At 39.4% G+C, this 20,435-nt stretch overlaps 2 protein-coding genes across 2 annotated transcripts in view; one reads left to right on the top strand and one right to left on the bottom strand.

The window, feature by feature from the left end:
- Nucleotides 1-750: 750 nt before the first annotated feature.
- Nucleotides 751-3,417, bottom strand: LOC107570414 (protein CYR61-like). The gene is made up of 5 exons (XM_016256645.1): nt 3,243-3,417; nt 2,612-2,825; nt 2,126-2,470; nt 1,843-2,039; nt 751-1,741 (listed from the first exon to the last, which is right to left on the bottom strand). Exons 1-5 carry the CDS (start codon nt 3,288-3,290, stop codon nt 1,439-1,441), a joined length of 1,107 nt encoding a protein of 368 aa, XP_016112131.1. The 5' UTR covers nt 3,291-3,417; the 3' UTR covers nt 751-1,438.
- A 12,859-nt stretch (nt 3,418-16,276) lies between these two features.
- The window catches only part of LOC107570409 (N(G),N(G)-dimethylarginine dimethylaminohydrolase 1-like), an 81,980-nt gene continuing 77,821 nt past the window's right edge, over nt 16,277-20,435 (top strand). Inside the window, exon 1 of the mRNA XM_016256641.1 lies at nt 16,277-16,704. Within this exon, the coding sequence (XP_016112127.1) occupies nt 16,411-16,704 (294 nt within the window). The 5' untranslated portion in view covers nt 16,277-16,410. The remainder of the gene's footprint in view (nt 16,705-20,435) is intronic.

Below are 20,435 nucleotides of genomic sequence, written 5' to 3'. Positions count from 1 at the left end.
TAGGGCAGGATCTCTGTTCTTTCAGAAATGGTATATTTTTAGCAGGATGGCCCAAACCGAACAAGCTGCTTCCAAATATTTTCCAACATCTGCCGACCATCAGCACGTCTGCATTCCTCAGCTGGATTTCCTTCACCTGGATCAAACCTCTCTGGAGATATATCATTGCGGCTGAAGGAGGGGTCAGAGACGGGGAAGATGGATAGATGCCCTGCAGATCTGGTCTTCATAATGCGTGATTGCGGAGCTAAAGGTCTCTGATTGAAGATAAGATCGATATTCATTAAACCCATGTGCAGCGTCTTGCATGTGCAACAAGTAAACCAATCGTTTGGTGAGAAGTTGTCTAACAAATTAAACCATAATGCGGCATAAAGACCTCCTCGTTTCCCCTGTGATTCCTGATGTTTTAGTTCTGTGCTTTATGCTCTGAAAACTCCTGTAAACACCGACTGCAACTCCGTTTGGAAAAGCACTCAGGATTCCGGGCACAGCTCCATGCTCTCTGCTATTGCTGGGTCTCTTAATTGTTTTCTTAAATGAACGAGTGGCTCAGGTTTTATTGTAGGAAGCAAGTCAAGTCTTACGGTTCCCCAATAGCATTCCATTCAACAGAGAGAAGAGAGAGAGAAACTTCCAGAACTGCAGTTATATAACCAACCCTTCATTCTTAACATTGAAAGATTGTGTCTCATGAATGACCTGTGCTTTTGGCACCTTTATGAACATTCAAGGACGCAACTCGAGCTGATTAGTTCATAAATAAATCTTTTATTTGTAACATATAAAATTAGATCATAGATAATTTTTACACTTTATTCCAGTATGACATTGTTCAAATAAAAGAGCTACATTTGCGATAAATAATATTAATAACAATAATAAAACATTCATTCAACCTTTAAAGTCTGTTGTTAATCATGTCGTGGAGTTGGATTTCTCTAGCTGCCAAACAATGAGGATGCGTTCACCCACATTAGGGAGAGTATTACATGGACAAACTCAACCTTGACCAGGTTCATAGTCTACCAGTTGTACCTTATGCATGTGCATATCTACAATTGGGAATATACACACATACAAGTCTACAGTTTGGGTCATGTTTTGTATTTAGACATCAAGATATACATCAGGAATTGTAATATTAACAACTGCATCTTTACATCTTTACAGGTAGCTCCATAACGAAGCTATAAAACTTAGCACTCCATTGTGGAGCAAGCCTTTTCGATACGCTGATGCGGCCTCAGCAAACAGTGCACTTCAAAGTCCCCTTAATGTAAGTCTGTAATTCCGTGGGAATCTAGTTACAACAGGAGATGGTAGTTGATTAGCCGGCGGACGGGCCCCCCGATTGCGCAGCTGGGCTGCCATTGGTCGTCGCTCGTGACGCGCTCCCGGTCACGCAAGGGTCGAGGTGGGATTCCCTGGCCGGCGCTCAGTCTCTGAACTTGTGGATGTCGTTGAAGAGTCTGTAGAAGGGGTAGGTGGAGTCGTTGCCATGGGCGCAGTTGTATGTGCACTTGCAGGACTCGATCATCATGACGTTCTTGTTGAAGGTGTCGCCATCCTCGCAGTGGAACTTGACGCGGATGGTGCGGGTCTGCTGCGGGCTGCAGCAGCGGCCATCCACGCAGGAGCCGCAGTACCTGACGCGGTACTTCTTCAGGCTGGAGCATCCGGCGTAGGTGAACTTCACTGGCTGCATGGACTTCTTGGTCCGGTTGCATTTCTTTCCCTTCTGTTGAGAGTACACAAGATAAGTCAGATGCATGGAAGATAAGTCAAATGCATGCAAATGACATGATGCAATGCATTTGTCTTTGCAGGGATGTTGCATACCTTGAGGCTGGTGTATGGCGATTGGCTGCATGGACGGATTTCGCAGATCCTGGTCTCCTTAACCAACTTGCATTCGCCATTGTCGTTGGTTATCCTGGTGGAGATTCCAGTGCCACAGGTCTTGGAGCATTGGGACCAGGGTGTGGTCTGCACTATGCACTTCTCAAACTGGCGGGATTCCGGCTGCGATCGGAATGCTGCAAATAAACAGAGCGCTATTTAAAACTCTGATTGAATACAAATCAAACATGCATGCTAATATCCAATGCATCTTTGATCTTACCAGGCAAGGATTTGAGTCCGGCCTTCACGATGGAGATGAACTCGTTCTTGCTGGTGAGGTCGCTCTCAGAATCGTCGACCATCGGATCGTTGCCAAACAGCTTGTCGATGGATTCCCTAGTCTTCCCATCATCGCAGACCCATTCCTCACAGCACTGGCCTGGCACTTTGACCAGCCTGGGGTTGGCGCAGCCCAACGTGGGCAGGGAGAGCTCTTGCGGGCACAGCGGAATGCAGCCTACTGCCCCATCGATGCAAGTGCACTGGTGCTTGCAGTTGGGCTGGAAACTCTCTCCGTTCTGATAGATCCTGCTGTTGTACTCGCATGGTCTGCCCTCGGATTTGGCTGTAAGAAAAAAAATAAAGGTTTGAGCATTCCAATACAAGAAATCCAAACATCCAACTTATTTTTTTCCCTTCCACAAAGACTCCAATCCACACATGCTTTCCATTCGGTGTCTTTTACAAAGCATAATGAGAAACATACCTCGGCAGATGCCTCTGGTGGCCCCGTGGCTGGCCCCGAAGTTGCACTCCAGCCCGTTGGTGTGGTCGCACGGCTCTGTCTTGCTGCAGTCTTCGTTCAGCTGTCTGGCACACACTTTGCAGCAGCCGCAGCCATCTGAGACCAGACTGACTCCAGGCGTGCATTTGGGAAGCTCTAGCGGGCACGAGCATGTCGCTGGGCAGCTGGAGAAGACCTGAGCAGAAAAACCAGGAGGCTTTAGTGACTTTTGAGAGTCAAGAGGCATTTATTTATCATTTGCATAGTTAACACTGGAAAAAACTGGGCATTGAAATGCTTGTGACGAGGCTCAGACATACAGGGACAATAACAAGACCATACATATAAAAAAAAAAGTCACTTTCAAGTCACTTTAAAAAAAAAAGATAAAACTAAATATAGACTTTTAAGAAAAAGCCAGTGTAAATAAACCTCTAAGCTGTATAACTGGGGGATCTAGCACCTAAGTGTCTATTGTTTCATTTATAATACAGCGCGTTCAAAAACGAATCCTCCATGGATTATTGATTAATTCTATGTATGCACTGTGCTGTATTCTAAGTCATCAAACACAACTTCTATAATAAGCATATGAGTAATAAAAGTAACTTACCACATTAAAGTGTGCAATAAGGATGACGATAACAGCCCAAGCAAACATCTTCGCTTCTCTGTGTACTGTAGATTGTTGAGTCAAACGAACAATTCCTGGGTTTAAGTCCTCGTTTGCGCGTCGCGTTCTCGCTTTGTTTTGGTGCGTCTGAAGGCGCAGCGCTCTGAGAGTGAAGACGCGCTCAGCTCCTCTTTTATACTGTAGCGGAGCCCTGACGTCACCATCGCTGAACTGTCCCGAAGCTATGCGAGGAATGCTTCTTGGCGAGTTTTCCATCCGAGCTAAGCACCACCCTGTCTTGATTTCTTTCTTTCTCTCTCTCTCTCTCTCTCTCTCTTAAATGAATTTTCCCCTTTCACTGAACACCTTTTTTACTTAAAATTACCCCCTCAAAGGAAGACAAAACAGGTATGTGATTTTAAAAAGAAGTGTTTTCAACACTTAATTACGCGTTATTTACGCGTAAATAAACATACGCGAATATAATTTAACTATATCAACAGCTCTCGGATCGCCATCTGACATAAAATATTGTCATTATCACTTTATTATAGACTAACATGGCACACATATCAAATAAACCTTTGGTGCTTCATTTAAAACGTCTTTCACGTGTATGATGGTAAGCACGCGGCGAACCCCAACACGAACAAACAGAAATACTGACAGGCATTCCTTTAAAAGGTATAAATAAACCCATCCAACTATCTGTCTCCAATATGCCAAACAAAATAAAGCAGACGCTTCTTTACACGTTGGGATATGTTATCAGAACGTTTTATATAGATAATGGTTTCAAGAATTGAAGTATCAAGTATTTAAGCATTAACTTTACGCAAAAAGGAAACGTGGAGAGCAGAGAGGGGAATATAGAGGAGGTGGTGGGGGTACAGTGTTATTTCGCCAACACCATGCTTACTAGCTGCTTTATTTTGGCTAACGTCATGTCAAAGATTAGCGTTATTACTCGCCATTGAAGTATGTCGGAGCCCCTAGGGGTCTATTAATGGCGTTATGCGAGTCGACCATAAATGATCCCACAGGATGCGCGCGTTCGCTTATCCAGATCAGCTATGCGCTTTGGGGAATTTTTTATTAGTTTTCAAACACTCAAACTTTTCGATTTAGAGTTCGAACTGTTTGAAACCCCTCTGTGCCATCATGCACCTTGAACGCAGTATTCTGTGCGCGTTTGGAGACGTTTAAGCTCCAACTTTACGGCTTCTATTTTTGGCTCGGCTCGCTCCTCTCTCTTGACTCAACAGCTCTAAGCGATTCCAGATGTGGAGCCTGATTCCAGACGTAACAATATTGCCATATTTGGTCTGGGCAGTAGCCTGCATTATTAACATTTCTGCTGGAGTTATCCAACCACAAAGCATTCCTGACAGCTTAAAGGAGCCCTAAATACGCGCTCCATGGAGGAAATTCCTCCTGCTAATTTAATATTCGTGCAGTCTGTCCATCACATAGTGGAAGTAAAAAATGCAACAGGCATCCAGTTTTCCATTCTAGATGTTTAAAAAATAAAAAAGCGCACTGTTTTTGTCTGAGATTCCAAATAAGTGGCATTCCACCGGAATTCAGAGATTAGAAGTCCTTGGATACACACAAACCAAACTGACTGTGAGAGTAAGGGAATGTACAATATTGTCCTGACAGCACTGAATAGTTCTTTCCACAGACTCGCAGAGAGCAGGAGCGTCTGGACACTGAGATGTCCTGATGAAGAACGTTTGCCACCTGGATTGAGGACTTTTGGAGATGTGTCATAGCTCAGGTATGTTTGACTTTTACATCTTCATGGACCATTTGTTTGTAGCTACAGTGTTTGCATGTGTGCAATTAAACAAATCCTGATGGCACTGTTATTATCATCATTGGTTGTTTTCTTCTGATCAGTCAAGTGATCTGTTCATTGAGATTCTGAGCTGCTGAGTTCTGAAACCCTGAGGTTAAACTGGTTTCAGTTTATTTTTCCCATATTGCGACACTAGATGGTGATGTGCTGTACTGTGTCGTTGTACTAAAGATGATCTGTAGTCTTTCCCATGACTTGATGATGTGATTTTACTATGGTAAACATCTAATAAATAATTGCATTTATGCATAATAATATTTGAATTGGTCAATTTTGAATTAAGTAGTGCTGGAAAATCCAGTTTTTGAACTTTTAGAACCTGTGTTTTGGAGCACGTTAGCTGGTTTCTAGCGAGTCACTGGCTTGTTCACCATCTCGCACCATCTAAGCTGGTTTGTTTTGAACATGGGGTTGTGTTTTGCTCGTGAATGACCAGCCAGAAACCAGTTAGCATGTTCCAAACGCTGCTAGCCATTTAAGACATATTGCCTAACAGCTGATGCATGTAAGCTTGGAAAGTGTGTAAACTTGCGTCCTGCCATATTTGTTCATGGACACGTATGTTTCTGAGCCAATCACCTGAGGTGTAGGTGCTGGAAAATGACATCATGATAATGCTGATTGGCTGATGGCACCACAAGAAGGCAAGCATCCCCAAACCCTTCACTAGTGACTATCCTGAGCTGTGACGCCAAATAATTCTGTTTTGCCAAAATACATTGCTGTTTTTGAATGGCTGTTATTAGTCAAAGATGCTTTTATAGCCAAATGCTTTAAAAACCCCAAGCACTTGGTTTACCAGCATCCAATCAGAGTTTAAGCTATCAGTTTTGTTGCTAATGTTTTATGATTTAGGGTTAGGTTAGGTTAGGTTTGATTAATTATTAATGATTTAAATAGGTTTGAAATGATAAAACTGTTGTGCTGGAATGTTGTGCTTGTGCTGCATATCTTAAAAAGATATGCAGCTTGCTTTTTATATTTTATTATAGCCAACCCAGTGTCAGCAAACCTACATGGAAAAAAAAACTAAATATTGACAGACAGAGAATGTTTCTGATTGGCTAATAAAAGGTGAGCTGCTTCTCTGATTTGTTTTTGTTTTGTAGTGTGTCTGTTTCAGTGATGACCGTCAGGTAGTCGTGAATTGTGAATTAGGCTGTTGCTAAGATGTTCTAGGTGGTTGCTAAACAGTTGCTAGGGTGGAATGGGTGGTTACTAGGCTAGTGCTAGGCTAGGGTGTTCTGCTTTTTATATTTTATTATAGCCAACCCAGTGTCAGCAAACCTACATGGAAAAAAAAACTAAATATTGACAGACAGAGAATGTTTCTGATTGGCTAATAAAAGGTGAGCTGCTTCTCTGATTTGTTTTTGTTTTGTAGTGTGTCTGTTTCAGTGATGACCGTCAGGTAGTCGTGAATTGTGAATTAGGCGATTGCTAAGATGTTCTAGGTGGTTGCTAGTTGCTAGGGTGGAATGGGTGGTTACTAGGCTAGTGCTAGGCTAGGGTGTTCTGGGTGGTTACTAGGCAGTCGCTATGGTGTTCTGGGTGGTTACTAACTGCTATGATGCTAGGGTGTTCTGGATGGTTACTAGGGTATTCTGGGTGGTTACTAGGCAGTCGCTATGGTGTTTTGGGTGGTTCCTACACCATTGCTAGGTGGTTGCTAAGGGGTTCTGAAAGCCTAGAAAACCAAATGCTATGATGCTAGGGTGTTCGGGGTGGTTATTAGGCCGTTGCTAAGGAGTTTTAACAGGTTACTAGGCCATTGCTAGGGTGTTCTAGGTCGTTACTAGGTTGTTGCTGGGGTGGTCAGGGTGATTACTAGGCTGTTACTAGGTGATTGCTAAGGGTTTCTGAAAGCACAGAAAGCTGTTTGCTAAGATTCTAGGGTGTTCTGGGTGGTTACTAGGCCGTTGGTAGCGTAGTCTGTATGGTTACCAGACCATTGCTAGGTGGTTGCTAAGGGGTTCTGAAAGTCTTTATTTTCTCAATAGTAGTCTACATTCTGCTTTTCCCAGTGTGAGTGATTGAGGTCAGCTGAAGCGTCTCCCCTGGAGAGAGTGAGAGTAAAGTCTGTCCAGTGAGAAAATGAGCTCACGAAGCCTTGACATCTGTTCATGCACATGCCGTTCAGAGAGCGTTCTCCATCTTTCCTGATGAGAGGGGCGCGGGGCTTTTAGGAAACAGTGCTGTCATTGTGTTCCAGTGGAGTCACCCCTCATTTTTCTATTCTGGAATTACACATCCAGGAACCATTACAAGAGCGTTTTTCATTTATGTCCACCATGTTGTAATGGTAAACATAATATTTTCCACTGGGTTTCACTTTCTTCCAGGGCTTTGGAAGAGGTGGTCTGGCAGCGGCTATTGATTACGAACGCATGACATGAGTGGCTTTAACCCTCCGATCCCACTCCCCTTAAAGTAGAGTTGGGCCATGTCCATATTTTTACATTATGTAAAGCTCTACAGATGAGTGGCAGCTCTGCTTGTGTTTATTTTACCATTGAATGTGGTGTGACACCTCCGGTGTGGAAGTTCTCTGCTGTTTAACCTCTTGCACAACTCATCCCGTCCTGCCAGAGTGATATCAGAGAGATGCTATCCAGGTATTCGGCCCTTGTTTACTCTGTGGCTTTTCCTATCATAGTTCACTGAGACTATGCGATGTCATTTCCTGTGAATGAACTGCTACTAAAATCACACAAATATCTGTGCACCCTTTCTCCTAGGACTGGGACTGTCATTTTAGTAGCAAAACTGCAAAAATAGGCATGCCATTTGTCAGTCATTTGATTGCTTGATTTAGGCTATTAAATTAATAGTTGGCTGTATGGCATTTGTTTGCTATGGGGTTATGAAAGCCTTGAAAACTATCTGCTATGATGCTATGATGCAGTGGGTGGTTACTAGGTTGTTGCTAGGTGGTTGCTAAGGGGTTGCTAAAACTATCTACTACGATGCTAGAGCGTTCTGGGTAGTTACTAGGCCATCACTAGGTGGCTACTAAGGGGTTCTGAAATATTAAATCTATCTACTATGACGTTAGGGAGTTCTGGGTGGTTACTAGGCTGTTGCTAGGTGGTTGCTGAGGGGTTCTGAAATGCTAAAAGTACTGTCACGCTAGGGTTTTCTGGTTGGTACTAGCCCATCGGTAGGTGGTTGCTAAGGGGTTCTGAAATGCTAAAACTATCTGCTATGATGCTAAGGTCATCTGTGTGGTTACTAGGCCATCAATAAGTGGTTGCTAAGGGGTTCTAAAATGCTAAAAGAATCTACTTTGATGCTAGGGTGTTCTGGGTGGTTACTAGGCCATTGCTAGGTGGTTGCTAAGGGGTTCTGAAACGCTAAAATGATCTGCTTTGATACTAGGGTGTTCTGGGTGGTTACTAGGTCGTCACTAGGTTTTCGCAAAGTGGTTCTGAAATGCTAAAACTATTTACTAAGATGCTGGGGTGTTCTGGGTGGTTACTAGGCCGTTGCTAAGGGGTTCTGAAATGCTAAAACTATCTACTATGATGCAAGGGTGTTCCGGGTGGTTAGTAGGGTGTTGCTAGGTGGTTGCTAAGGGGTTCTAAATGGTTGTCAGGGTGTTGCTATGTGGTTGGCAGGGTAGAAGGCAGAAATCATAAGTCTGGTTTTCAGGAAAGCCTCTCCTGTCTTCAAGTAGGCATCATTTATTTAGCATAAACATCCTACTTAATAATAATGCTTAGAAACAATAGTAATCTTGATGAGTGGAATTTTCCCCTCATGCTGAAGTTTTACAGTCTACACTGGATCACACAGCTGCTCACAGATAAATATTTTAGCCATAACGTGCTTCACTGTAAGGAGAAAGTGTTTATCCTGTGGGATCTGAGCTGTTTATAGTCTGGGATTCTGGACAGTTTGATTTGTGTGATAAATACAAAAGGGTTTTGTTCGGGAAAGTTGCTGAGAATCATTTCAGTATGACGTTATGAAATCACACACTCCAGTTGAATGTAACACTCCGTGTGACTTAATAAAGACACGTAGAGCTGATAGTGAGATGATGTTGAATACATTGCTTTAAGCTTTTTTTCATTGTGATTTTACAGTAGTAACAAGAATGAATGTATCTAACAATGCTGTTTTTGGTGTAAACTATAGATACCATAGTAAATCTTTAGCGCTGATACTAGGGTGTTCTGGGTGGTGGCTAGGCTGTTGCTAGGGTGGTCTGGGTGGTTGCTAGGCGGGTGTTGCTAGGTGGTTGCTAAGGGGTTCTAAATGGTTGTCAGGGTGTTGCTATGTGGTTGGCAGGGTAGAAGGCAGAAATCATAAGTCTGGTTTTCAGGAAAGCCTCTCCTGTCTTCAAGTAGGCATCATTTATTTAGCATAAACATCCTACTTAATAATAATGCTTAGAAACAATAGTAATCTTGATGAGTGGAATTTTCCCCTCATGCTGAAGTTTTACAGTCTACACTGGATCACACAGCTGCTCACAGATAAATATTTTAGCCATAACGTGCTTCACTGTAAGGAGAAAGTGTTTATCCTGTGGGATCTGAGCTGTTTATAGTCTGGGATTCTGGACAGTTTGATTTGTGTGATAAATACAAAAGGGTTTTGTTCGGGAAAGTTGCTGAGAATCATTTCAGTATGACGTTATGAAATCACACACTCCAGTTGAATGTCACACTCCGTGTGACTTAATAAAGACACGTAGAGCTGATAGTGAGATGATGTTGAATACATTGCTTTAAGCTTTTTTTCATTGTGATTTTACAGTAGTAACAAGAATGAATGTATCTAACAATGCTGTTTTTGGTGTAAACTATAGATACCATAGTAAATCTTTAGCGCTGATACTAGGGTGTTCTGGGTGGTGGCTAGGCTGTTGCTAGGGTGGTCTGGGTGGTTGCTAGGCTGTTGCTAGGGTGGTCTGGGTGGTTGCTAGGCTGTTGCTAGGGTGTCCTGGGTGGTTGCTAGGCTGTTGCTAGGGTGGTCTGGGTGGTTATTAAGGGGTTCTGAAATGATAAATCTATCTACTATGATACTAGGGTGTTATAGGTAGTTACTAGGCCATTGCTAGGTGGTTGCTAAGGGGTTTTTAAAGCCTTGAAATCCTAGAAAACTATCAGCTAAGGTGCTTGGGGGTTCTGGTTGGTTGCTAGGTTGTTGCTAGGGTGTTCTGGGTAGTTACTAGGCCATTGCTACCAAAAGGTCTGAAAGCCTAGAAAACTATCAGCTATGATGCTAGGGTGTTGCTAGGGTGGTTTCTAGGCTGTTGTTAATGGGATCTGAACAGCTAGAAAACTAACTGCTATGATACTAAGGTATTCTGTAGCTGCTTATTTTTAGCTACAGATACCTTAATACATTTTTAGCAGTTCCAAAACCTTGTGAGCTGCCTACCTAGACAGCATATTTAGGCATTATAAATGTGTTTCCGCCTCTTTGTATTTTATACATCTTAACAAGTCTGCTAAATGAATAAATGTGAAAAAAAAGAATGTAAAGCACATTTCAGACATGTTTGGGATGCTGCTCAGTAGGTTCTGGGGCAGTAAGGGTTGGATTATGGTGCAGAGGTTTGTCGTAGCGGATGCTGTATAATGTTCATGCAGAGAGAGCCGTTAGAGAGTGTGTTTAGCCCCCGAAAACCAGTTCCAAAAGGTCTTTGAAGCTCAAAGTTCATTCATCTTTTACAGCCCTCCAAGCTGCACACCAGGTGCGCTAGGACCCGCTCGCCTTTCCTCAGCCCGCATATTTCCTCTCCGAGGGGAAAGCCGGAGGAATGGAAAAACGGAGCTCAGGGACGGAAGGGGGGAACGGAATGAGAGGATGGAATGTGGGGCTCCGGGAATGTTTAGACCGGTCTGGATAATTGAGTGGATTTGGAACAAGAAAAGACAAACTTTGTTCCTGGGGTGCGCAGGAATGTACTCAAGGATGTCTGGAGAACGATTCCAGCCTCGCTCGACGGAAAGATGGAAAGACAGAGGAATGTCCATAGAAAAGAGGAATTCCAGCCGTGCACACAAACAGCGTGACCTGAGCTCTGAAAACCTTTCTAAAATGGAGAATCCTTGTGTGAACTAAACAATTCACATCCCATATCAGTACACTCTTGTATGCAAAAGAAGAATCATTTTGGGTTCCTCAAAGAACTTTTCAGTGATCAGCTCTTATAAGAGCTGTTCTTCAGAAATAATCCGAAGAACCTTTTTCCACTATAAAGTGCAATGGAAAGGTTCCATTTATTGTAAAGTTTAATATTTAATATTAAATACTTAATATTGTCGATTTGATTGCACTAACGCTATCAGATGAAAACAAAACCTAAACCGAACTGAGCTGAGCTGAATAATGACACTATTGTCTTCTGTTAGCTACCAAGAAATGTTCTCAGAACATTCGGGCAAGGTTCTCTCAAAGTTACAAACTAATGTTCTTCCAGTAGCGTTAATAGAACATTCGTTTAACATTATCTGGTCTTTAATAATGTTCTAAAAGCATTCTTTATAAATAACGCTTTCATGTTCTGAAAGCGTTATTTATACATTATTCATGGAATGTTTTTACAAAACTTTTTAGTTGAACATTCATCTAACGTTTTTTAAATGTTACTACTTGTTTCAGAACGTTCAGAGAACATTCATAAGTAACGTTCCTGTAATGTTTGCAAAATGATCAAATGGAATGTTCCACTAACATTCATATATAACCAAGAAAAAAGGTATTCAATGTGAAGCAGCTTTCAAACAATATGCATAAAACACTATATTAAAAAAATACAGCTTCCAAACGGAGTTTTCATAGTGATGCATAGAAGAACCATTTTTGTTTCCTCAAATAACCTTTCAGTAAATAAAAAAGTATATCGTGCTCTCAATATAATAATTAATGCCTTCATTTTAAGTATATCGTGCGCACAAAATGATAATCCGTTCTACTCCCTGTCTGCTTTCTTATAAATCTGTTGCTGTTATGTTACGTTACGTGTTACGTTACGTTACATGTTATACGTTACATTATGTTTTATGTTCCGTTACGTTATGTGTCAAACTAATGTTCTTCCAGTAGCGTTAATAGAACATTCGTTTAACATTATCTGGTCTTTAATAATGTTCTAAAAGCATTCTTTATAAATAACGCTTTCATGTTCTGAAAGCGTTATTTATACATTATTCATGGAATGTTTTTACAAAACTTTTTAGTTGAACATTCATCTAACGTTTTTTAAATGTTACTACTTGTTTCAGAACGTTCAGAGAACATTCATAAGTAACGTTCCTGTAATGTTTGCAAAATGATCAAATGGAATGTTCCACTAACATTCATATATAACCAAGAAAAAAGGTATTCAATGTGAAGCAGCTTTCAAACAATATGCATAAAACACTATATAAAAAAATACAGCTTCCAAACGGAGTTTTCATAGTGATGCATAGAAGAACCATTTTTGTTTCCTCAAATAACCTTTCAGTAAATAAAAAAGTATATCGTGCTCTCAATATAATAATTAATGCCTTCATTTTAAGTATATCGTGCGCACAAAATGATAATCCATTCTACTCCCTGTCTGCTTTTTTATAAATCTGTTGCTGTTATGTTACGTTACGTGTTACGTTACGTGTTATACGTTACATTATGTGTTATGTTACGTTACGTTATGTGTTATGTGTTATGTTATACGTTACATTACGTTACGTTATACGTTATGTTATGTTACGTTACATTATGTGTTATACGTTACATTATGTGTTATGCTGTTATGTTATGTTATGTTATGTTATGTTACGTTATGTGTTATGTTATACGTTACGTTACGTTACATGTTATACGTTACATTATGTGTTATGCTGTTATGTTACGTTACGTTATGTGTTATGTTATACGTTACGTTACATCACGTTACATGTTATATGTTACATTATGTGTTATGCTGTTATGTTATGTTACGTTACGTTATGTGTTATGTTATGCATTACGTTAAATTACGTTAGGTTACGTTATACGTTGTTATGTTACGTTATGTTACATGTTATACGTTACATTATGTGTTATGTTGTTATGCTATGTTGTTACGTTACGTTATGTGTTATGTTATGTTATACGTTACGTTACATTACGTTATACGTTATGTTATGTTACGTTATGTGTTATACGTTAAATTATGTGTTATGCTGTTATGTTATGTTACGTTATGTGTTATATGTTATACGTTACGTTACATTACGTTACGTTATACGTTATGTTATTATGTGATGTGATGTTGTTATGTTATGTGTTATGTTATGGTATGTTGTTATGTTATGTTATGTTGTTACGTTACGTTATGTTACATGTTATACGTTACATTATGTGTTATGTTGTTATGCTATGTTGTTACGTTACGTGTTATGTGTTATGTTATACGTTACGTTAAATTACGTTTCGTTATACGTTGTTATGTTACGTTATGTTACATGTTATACGTTACATTATGTGTTATGTTGTTATGCTATGTTGTTACGTTACGTTATGTGTTATGTTATGTTATACGTTACGTTACATTACGTTATACGTTATGTTATGTTACGTTATGTTACATGTTATACGTTACATTATGTGTTATGTTGTTATGCTATGTTGTTACGTTACGTGTTATGTGTTATGTTATACGTTACGTTACATTACGTTATGTTATGTTACGTTATGTGTTATACGTTAAATTATGTGTTATGCTGTTATGTTATGTTATGTTATGTGTTATATGTTATACGTTACGTTACATTACGTTACGTTATACGTTATGTTATTATGTGATGTTATGTGTTATGTTATGGTATGTTGTTATGTTATGTTATGTTGTTACGTTACATTACGTTATGTTATGGACAGAGACACTTTAATTGGGTTTTATTTCGAGTTTTGAATGCGTTATAGAGACATTCTCAAAAGCCTTACAGTGTTGCATGGAATCATTTAAAGTGAGAGGCATCTACATCGGTTTGTGAGAATGCGGACAGGAAGTAGAATGACTTATTATTTCATGTGCATGATTTACTTAAAACGAGGGAACTAATTATTGTATTGAGCGCACGATTTAGTAAACCGAGGGAACAAATCAGTAAATCATGCGTACAATTTACTTTCTTTTTTTTCCCCTGCATGTCATTTACGTTATACGTTATGTTATGTTACGTTATGTGTTATACGTTAAATTATTACGTTATACGTTATGTTATGTTACGTTATGTGTTATACGTTAAATTATGTGTTATGCTGTTATGTTATGTTACGTTATGTGTTATATGTTATACGTTACGTTACATTACGTTACGTTATACGTTATGTTATGTTACGTTATGTGTTATACGTTAAATTATGTGTTATGCTGTTATGTTATGTTACGTTATGTGTTATATGTTATACGTTACGTTACATTACGTTACGTTATACGTTATGTTATGTTACGTTATGTGTTATACGTTAAATTATGTGTTATGCTGTTATGTTATGTTACGTTATGTGTTATATGTTATACGTTACGTTACATTACGTTACGTTATACGTTATGTTATGTTACGTTATGTGTTATACGTTAAATTATGTGTTATGCTGTTATGTTATGTTACGTTATGTGTTATATGTTATACGTTACGTTACATTACGTTACGTTATACGTTATGTTATTATGTGATGTGATGTTGTTATGTTATGTGTTATGTTATGGTATGTTGTTGTTATGTTATGTTATGTTATGTTATGTTATGTTGTTACGTTACGTTATGTTATGGACAGAGACACTTTAATTGGGTTTTATTTCGAGTTTTGAATGCGTTATAGAGACATTCTCAAAAGCCTTACAGTGTTGCATGGAATCATTTAAAGTGAGAGGCATCTACATCGGTTTGTGAGAATGCGGACAGGAAGTAGAATGACTTATTATTTCATGTGCATGATTTACTTAAAACGAGGGAACTAATTATTGTATTGAGCGCACGATTTAGTAAACCGAGGGAACAAATCAGTAAATCATGCGTACAATTTACTTTCTTTTTTTTCCCCTGCATGTCATGTGCGGGGGTTCCGTATTTCAGTGAACCATTTTCTTCTTAGTGTGAAGAACATTTTAATAATCTAAAGTACATTTTTCCACTATAAAGAGCCTTTTGTGTAATGGGAATGTTCCACTGATGTTAAAGGGAACCAAAGATGCCAATAAAAGAACCTGTGTTTTTCATGATTATCTTTATATTTTATTTTTGTGTGATGTATATTTCAAAGGTCTGATGGCTTTGCAGGTGTCTGTCTTTTGGTGGCGGTCAATGGCAGTGTGTCAGTTGCTATAGACGTGACTCTCATGATTGAAAGGAATGCAACACGCAGCACTAGAGCTGTTCAGTCATGACTGTCAGACAGATGGTCAGTTCTCCATGGGATCCCTCAGGAATTTCCTGTGGGTTTAAATGGCTATATAAGGACTACAGTGCTTGAAGTACATCCCTGTAGTCCTTATTTAGCAGCCTATGTTTTTAAAAAACACATCAGTGCTGAAATTCATATTTGAGCTATGACTGTACTGTATGACTCTTCGAGTCATTTGAACCACAGACCTTATTTCACTCGTACTGTAAATCCAAAACCACGGCTATTCATTGTCTATACAGCATTGGTGAAGAATCAGTGTCATTTGCTTGGCATAATAGATTAAAAGTGCTGTTTGATCAAAACTTTATTATTATTAACAGACCAAACTTCAGGTGGACCCATTTTTATTGATATTTCTAGTTTTCAGTGTCATCGGTGAAGAATAGTTAAGTGGCACCATTTTATGGGCCTCTAAAAAAAGTAACTTTAACTAAAGTAACTTATTTTTATTTGTTGTTTGGATATTTACATTTTTAATTAAAATTGAGAAACGTGAGGCTTAATAATTAGACAAAAACAAAGATAAAAAATTATTTGAGACTATACACAAATCACAAAACAACTAAATATAATTGCATAAACAACCTTTTTTTCTTCAGAATTTAATTTGATTTAAATATATCTATATTTTTGAATGGGAAGGTTGTGGGAGGGTTTAAATTGAGACATTCTGTATTTTTTTAATTCAGTATATCATTATCAAAAGCAAAAACGTATTTCATATTTGGTACATTTGGTTTGTTCGACTTGCAATCTCTTGTCACATTGGTGCGCGTCCTTAACGTCATCAGCGCGCTGTTCTCGCACTTTTCAGAGCTTGAGCCGAGCGCATGCGGAACCACAACGGGGAGCAACAACAACAAACAAACAAACAGTCCAGTAATAAACACAACGCGCAGGGTTCGGAGCGGCATGGCTGGGCTGATGTCCGGGTTCGGCAGCTTTACGCACGCGGTGGTTCGCGCGGTCTCTCAGTCTCTGGCCAAAGAAGCGCTCAGAACCGACAGTCTGGAGGTGGACCTGCTCAAAGCGCAGGAGGAGCACGACGAATACGTGTCGGTTCTGAAGCACCGGCTCGGGCTGGAGGTGGTGGAGCTGCCCGCGGACGAGGCGCTGCCGGACTGTGTGTTCGTGGAGGACGCGGCGGTGGTGTGCGGCGACACGGCGCTCATCACCAGACCCGGAGCCGAGAGCAGGAGGAAGGAGGTACAGGACAGAATAGAAGAGAATAGAAATACGTCTATAGGTTTTCATGCATTCTGAATGTAGATGCTGCGCGCACTAGAATACCGTTCACGTCTGCATTTAAAAGTGATTCTTGCTTTTGGTGTGTTTTTAGATGGTTTTTGGAGAGTTTTCTCATATTGTCGTGAATTTTCAACCAAGCATTCAACTAAAATGGCCAAAGTTTTGGTTTCGGTTTCCTAAGATTGAGGTCAAGGGTCATTTTTGAGGTTTCTCCTAGTATAACCACTATCAGAATAAAAAAATATATTTTTTAAATTTCCTTTTTAAAAAATGTAAGTCATGAATGATTGCACACAATATTAATTACATACACATTATATATTGTTTGTTTTTTTCAGAATATTTAACCGTTTTAATAATACAAATAAAATAACAATAGTCATAATAATTATTATTATTACTATTAATTAATAAAATGTACATTTAAAAAAAATGCTGTTGCTTATGCCTTTATATTTATGCACAGTGTTTTGTGATCTAAATAGTCTCCAATTTATTTTTGTCTTTTTTTGGATTCGTGTCAGGTCATGCATACAGCTCAGTGACTTGTTACAGGTTTGTGAAAACTGGTGACTGATGCATGTGTGCATGCGATTTGTGCACTGACATGATCAACTTCTGCAAAGACTGACGGGAGTGTAGATCAGATTGGTTTGAACTGTCATCAAATATACCATCCTCATCAAGCAAGCAATTTATTAATGTTGAGACTGTTAATGCAAAAAAAACACTAAACATGATTTGTACCATGTGATTGGTGTATGCGTAGTGATTACTACACGTTTTACCCTATATCATTTTGTAGCTGTATCATTCATTTGATAAAATGCATCATGTTTCCATGTTTCCTTCTGGTAAAGTTACAGGACTTTGTGCAAATATTAATCCAGTTAAGCTGGTAAATCATTTTTTAGGTTGTGCACTCAACTGCATGCAGTAAAAGAATAGATGATTTCTCTTAATGACCACAGCACATGAAAGGGTTAACAGACCAGCTCATTGCTGTCATTCATAATACATCATAATATAATAGAGATTGAGATTGTGCATTAAAGCATTTGTGCTTAGGCCGCATCCTGTTGAGAGATTTGAAGGTAACAATTGCCTTTTGTGATGTAAAAACAATTCTATATGCCTCGCTGTGTGGTTGCAAAGCTGTTGCAATATGTTGCTAAAGTGTTGTTAGGGGTTGCTATGCAGTTGGAACAGATTGGGTAATATTTGGTCATTTTAACCATAAGAGTCTTTGAAATGTATCCAGGAGTTTTGTATGAACTGAGTTAGAACCTAATTTGATTTGTTTGGTCGTTTCATGGAGACGCCTGCATCAATATTTACTTGAACTACTATGCTGCAAGCTGGTTTGTTTTTGTGATGTCGTTGATTTCTTATTTACTTATCTCAAAATGTAACGTATGATTATTTTCTCTGAATGAGTTCATATACATTTACACATTTTTTTTAGTTGATATTATTTATAGTTGCAGTTTCGTTCTTCTTGCAAATGTTTTAAATGTTATTTTAGTCAGTGCAGGTATTTTTCTCTGTTCATTTTCTTGCATTAGGTCTCGTTGACGCTTCCAATCGTTCCCCGGGTCTGTAGTTGTGTGTGTTTCTGTGTGCGTCTCCCTGTGGGATGAATCCGCTCCGGAGGGATCTGGTGTGTGTCTGGCGCTGAAGCTGAGCTCAGTCTGCTCGAGCTGAACTCTTCAGTTGTGATTGTATAAGAAGCATCTGAATCTGAGCCTGTGAACCAGTGCTGATGGAGTGTAGACGCAGGTGTGTTATTAATCTGGATCAACATAATATCTTTTGGATTTATTTGTATGTCAGTAGGGAGTAGCGTTGTTCAGTTTGTAGTCTTAAAACCAGAATATAAAGCCATTTTTGAGCCATGATTACTTTAAGAGTCTTAAATGTGAATTTTGAAGTCATGTGCTTTAAAATAAGAATGTGAGTTTATTTGCTTGACTAAGTCTAAGTTTTTGTATGTTCAGACAACAAAACATTGAAAATACATCTTTGCACAAATTTCCATTGGATGAAGAGAAAATGCATGCTGTAAAGGGGTGTTTTCTTATAATGGCTGCTGTAGCCGAAAGGGTTCAAATACAGCAGCACATGGCTGTCATTCATAAAACATCAGAATATGATGAGGCAGCATCCTACAGAGTGGTTTGAAGTTTGACGGTTAGATTTACCTTTTGTAATCTAAAACAATTCTATATGCCTTGTGGATTTGCTAAGCTGTTGAGATGGGTTGCTACACTCTAATAAAAAAAAATGCTGGGTTAAATACAACCCAGTGCTGGGTAAAATAGGGACAAACCCAGCAATTTGGTTGTTTTGACTCAGAGGTTGGGTTACTACCCAGAAGGTTGGGTTAAACATTTAACCCAACAACAAAACATTGAAAATACATCTTTGCACAAATTTCCATTGGATGAAGAGAAAATGCATGCTGTAAAGGGGTGTTTTCTTATAATGGCTGCTGTAGCCGAAAGGGTTCAAATACAGCAGCACATGGCTGTCATTCATAAAACATCAGAATATGATGAGGCAGCATCCTACAGAGTGGTTTGAAGTTTGACGGTTAGATTTACCTTTTGTAATCTAAAACAATTCTATATGCCTTGTGGATTTGCTAAGCTGTTGAGATGGGTTGCTACACTCTAATAAAAAAAAATGCTGGGTTAAATACAACCCAGTGCTGGGTAAAATAGGGACAAACCCAGCAATTTGGTTGTTTTGACTCAGAGGTTGGGTTACTACCCAGAAGGTTGGGTTAAACATTTAACCCAACCGCTGGGTCAAAACAACCCAATTGCTGGGTTTGTCCCTATTTTACCCAGCACTGGGTTGTATTTAACCCAGCATTTTTTAGAGTGTAGGTAGTTGCTAAGATGTTGCTAGGTAGTTACTAAGGTGTTGTTAGAATTGCTAGGTAGTTGCCAAGATGTCATTTGAGGTTGCTAACTTGTTCTTTAGAGTTGCTAGGCAGTTGCCAATGTGTCATTAGGGGTTGCTAGGTAGTTGCTAAGGCGTTGTTAGGGGTTGCTAGGTAGTTGCTGGGGTGCTGGTAGGGGTTGCTAAGTAGTTTCTAAGATGTTGTTTGGGGTTGCTTGGTAGTTACCAAGGTGTCGTTAGGGGTTTCTAGGTAGTTGATAAGGTGTCGTTAGGGGTTGCTAGGCAGTTACTAGGGTGTAGTTAGAAGTTTCTGGGCAGTTGCCAGTGTGTCATTAGGTGTTGCTAGGTAGTTGCCAAGGTGTTGTTAGGGGTTGCTAGGCAGTTGCTAATGCATTTGGAACAGTTGCTTGTTCCATTGGATTTTTCAGTGTTTCATTGGATGAATGTTGGTGTCATTTTCAATAGCATCGAAATGAATTTGGTTTTATCTGAATGTATGAATCAAATGTGTGTTTAAAACATAGTTTTTATGTATCCATAACAACTTTGCAGGTGTACATTTTATTAGTTAAAGCTTTCCCTGGAAATTGAACCCATGACCTTGGTGTTACTAGAGCCAGTAGTGTTTTTAAAGCTCTGTGTTTGAGATGTTACGCTAATGGTTTTGTTTTATGAAGGTCTGTTTTTTCTCTCTCTCTCTCTCTCTCTCTCTCTCTCTCTCTCTCTCTCTCTCAGGAGTGAAGGTGAGCTTTAAGATCTGCTGCGTTTGTCTGTTTGTCTAT

The sequence above is a fragment of the Sinocyclocheilus grahami genome, unplaced genomic scaffold (assembly GCF_001515645.1).
Source record: "Sinocyclocheilus grahami isolate Dianchi unplaced genomic scaffold, SAMN03320097.WGS_v1.1 scaffold1454.1, whole genome shotgun sequence".
Taxonomy (NCBI): domain Eukaryota; kingdom Metazoa; phylum Chordata; class Actinopteri; order Cypriniformes; family Cyprinidae; genus Sinocyclocheilus; species Sinocyclocheilus grahami.
Note: the sequence above shows the minus strand (reverse complement) of the source record. Positions and strands in the feature narration are given on the sequence as shown.

Bases quoted from the DNA above. Each gene is read 5' to 3' on its own strand.
- LOC107570414 (XM_016256645.1), bottom strand. From the start codon at position 3,290: ATGTTTGCTTGGGCTGTTATCGTCATCCTTATTGCACACTTTAATGTG. The intron at 2,826-3,242 runs GTAAGTTACTTT...TTTTCTGCTCAG, and splicing joins TTATTGCACACTTTAATGTG to GTCTTCTCCAGCTGCCCAGC. The intron at 1,742-1,842 runs GTATGCAACATC...TACTCTCAACAG, and splicing joins CGCCATACACCAGCCTCAAG to AAGGGAAAGAAATGCAACCG.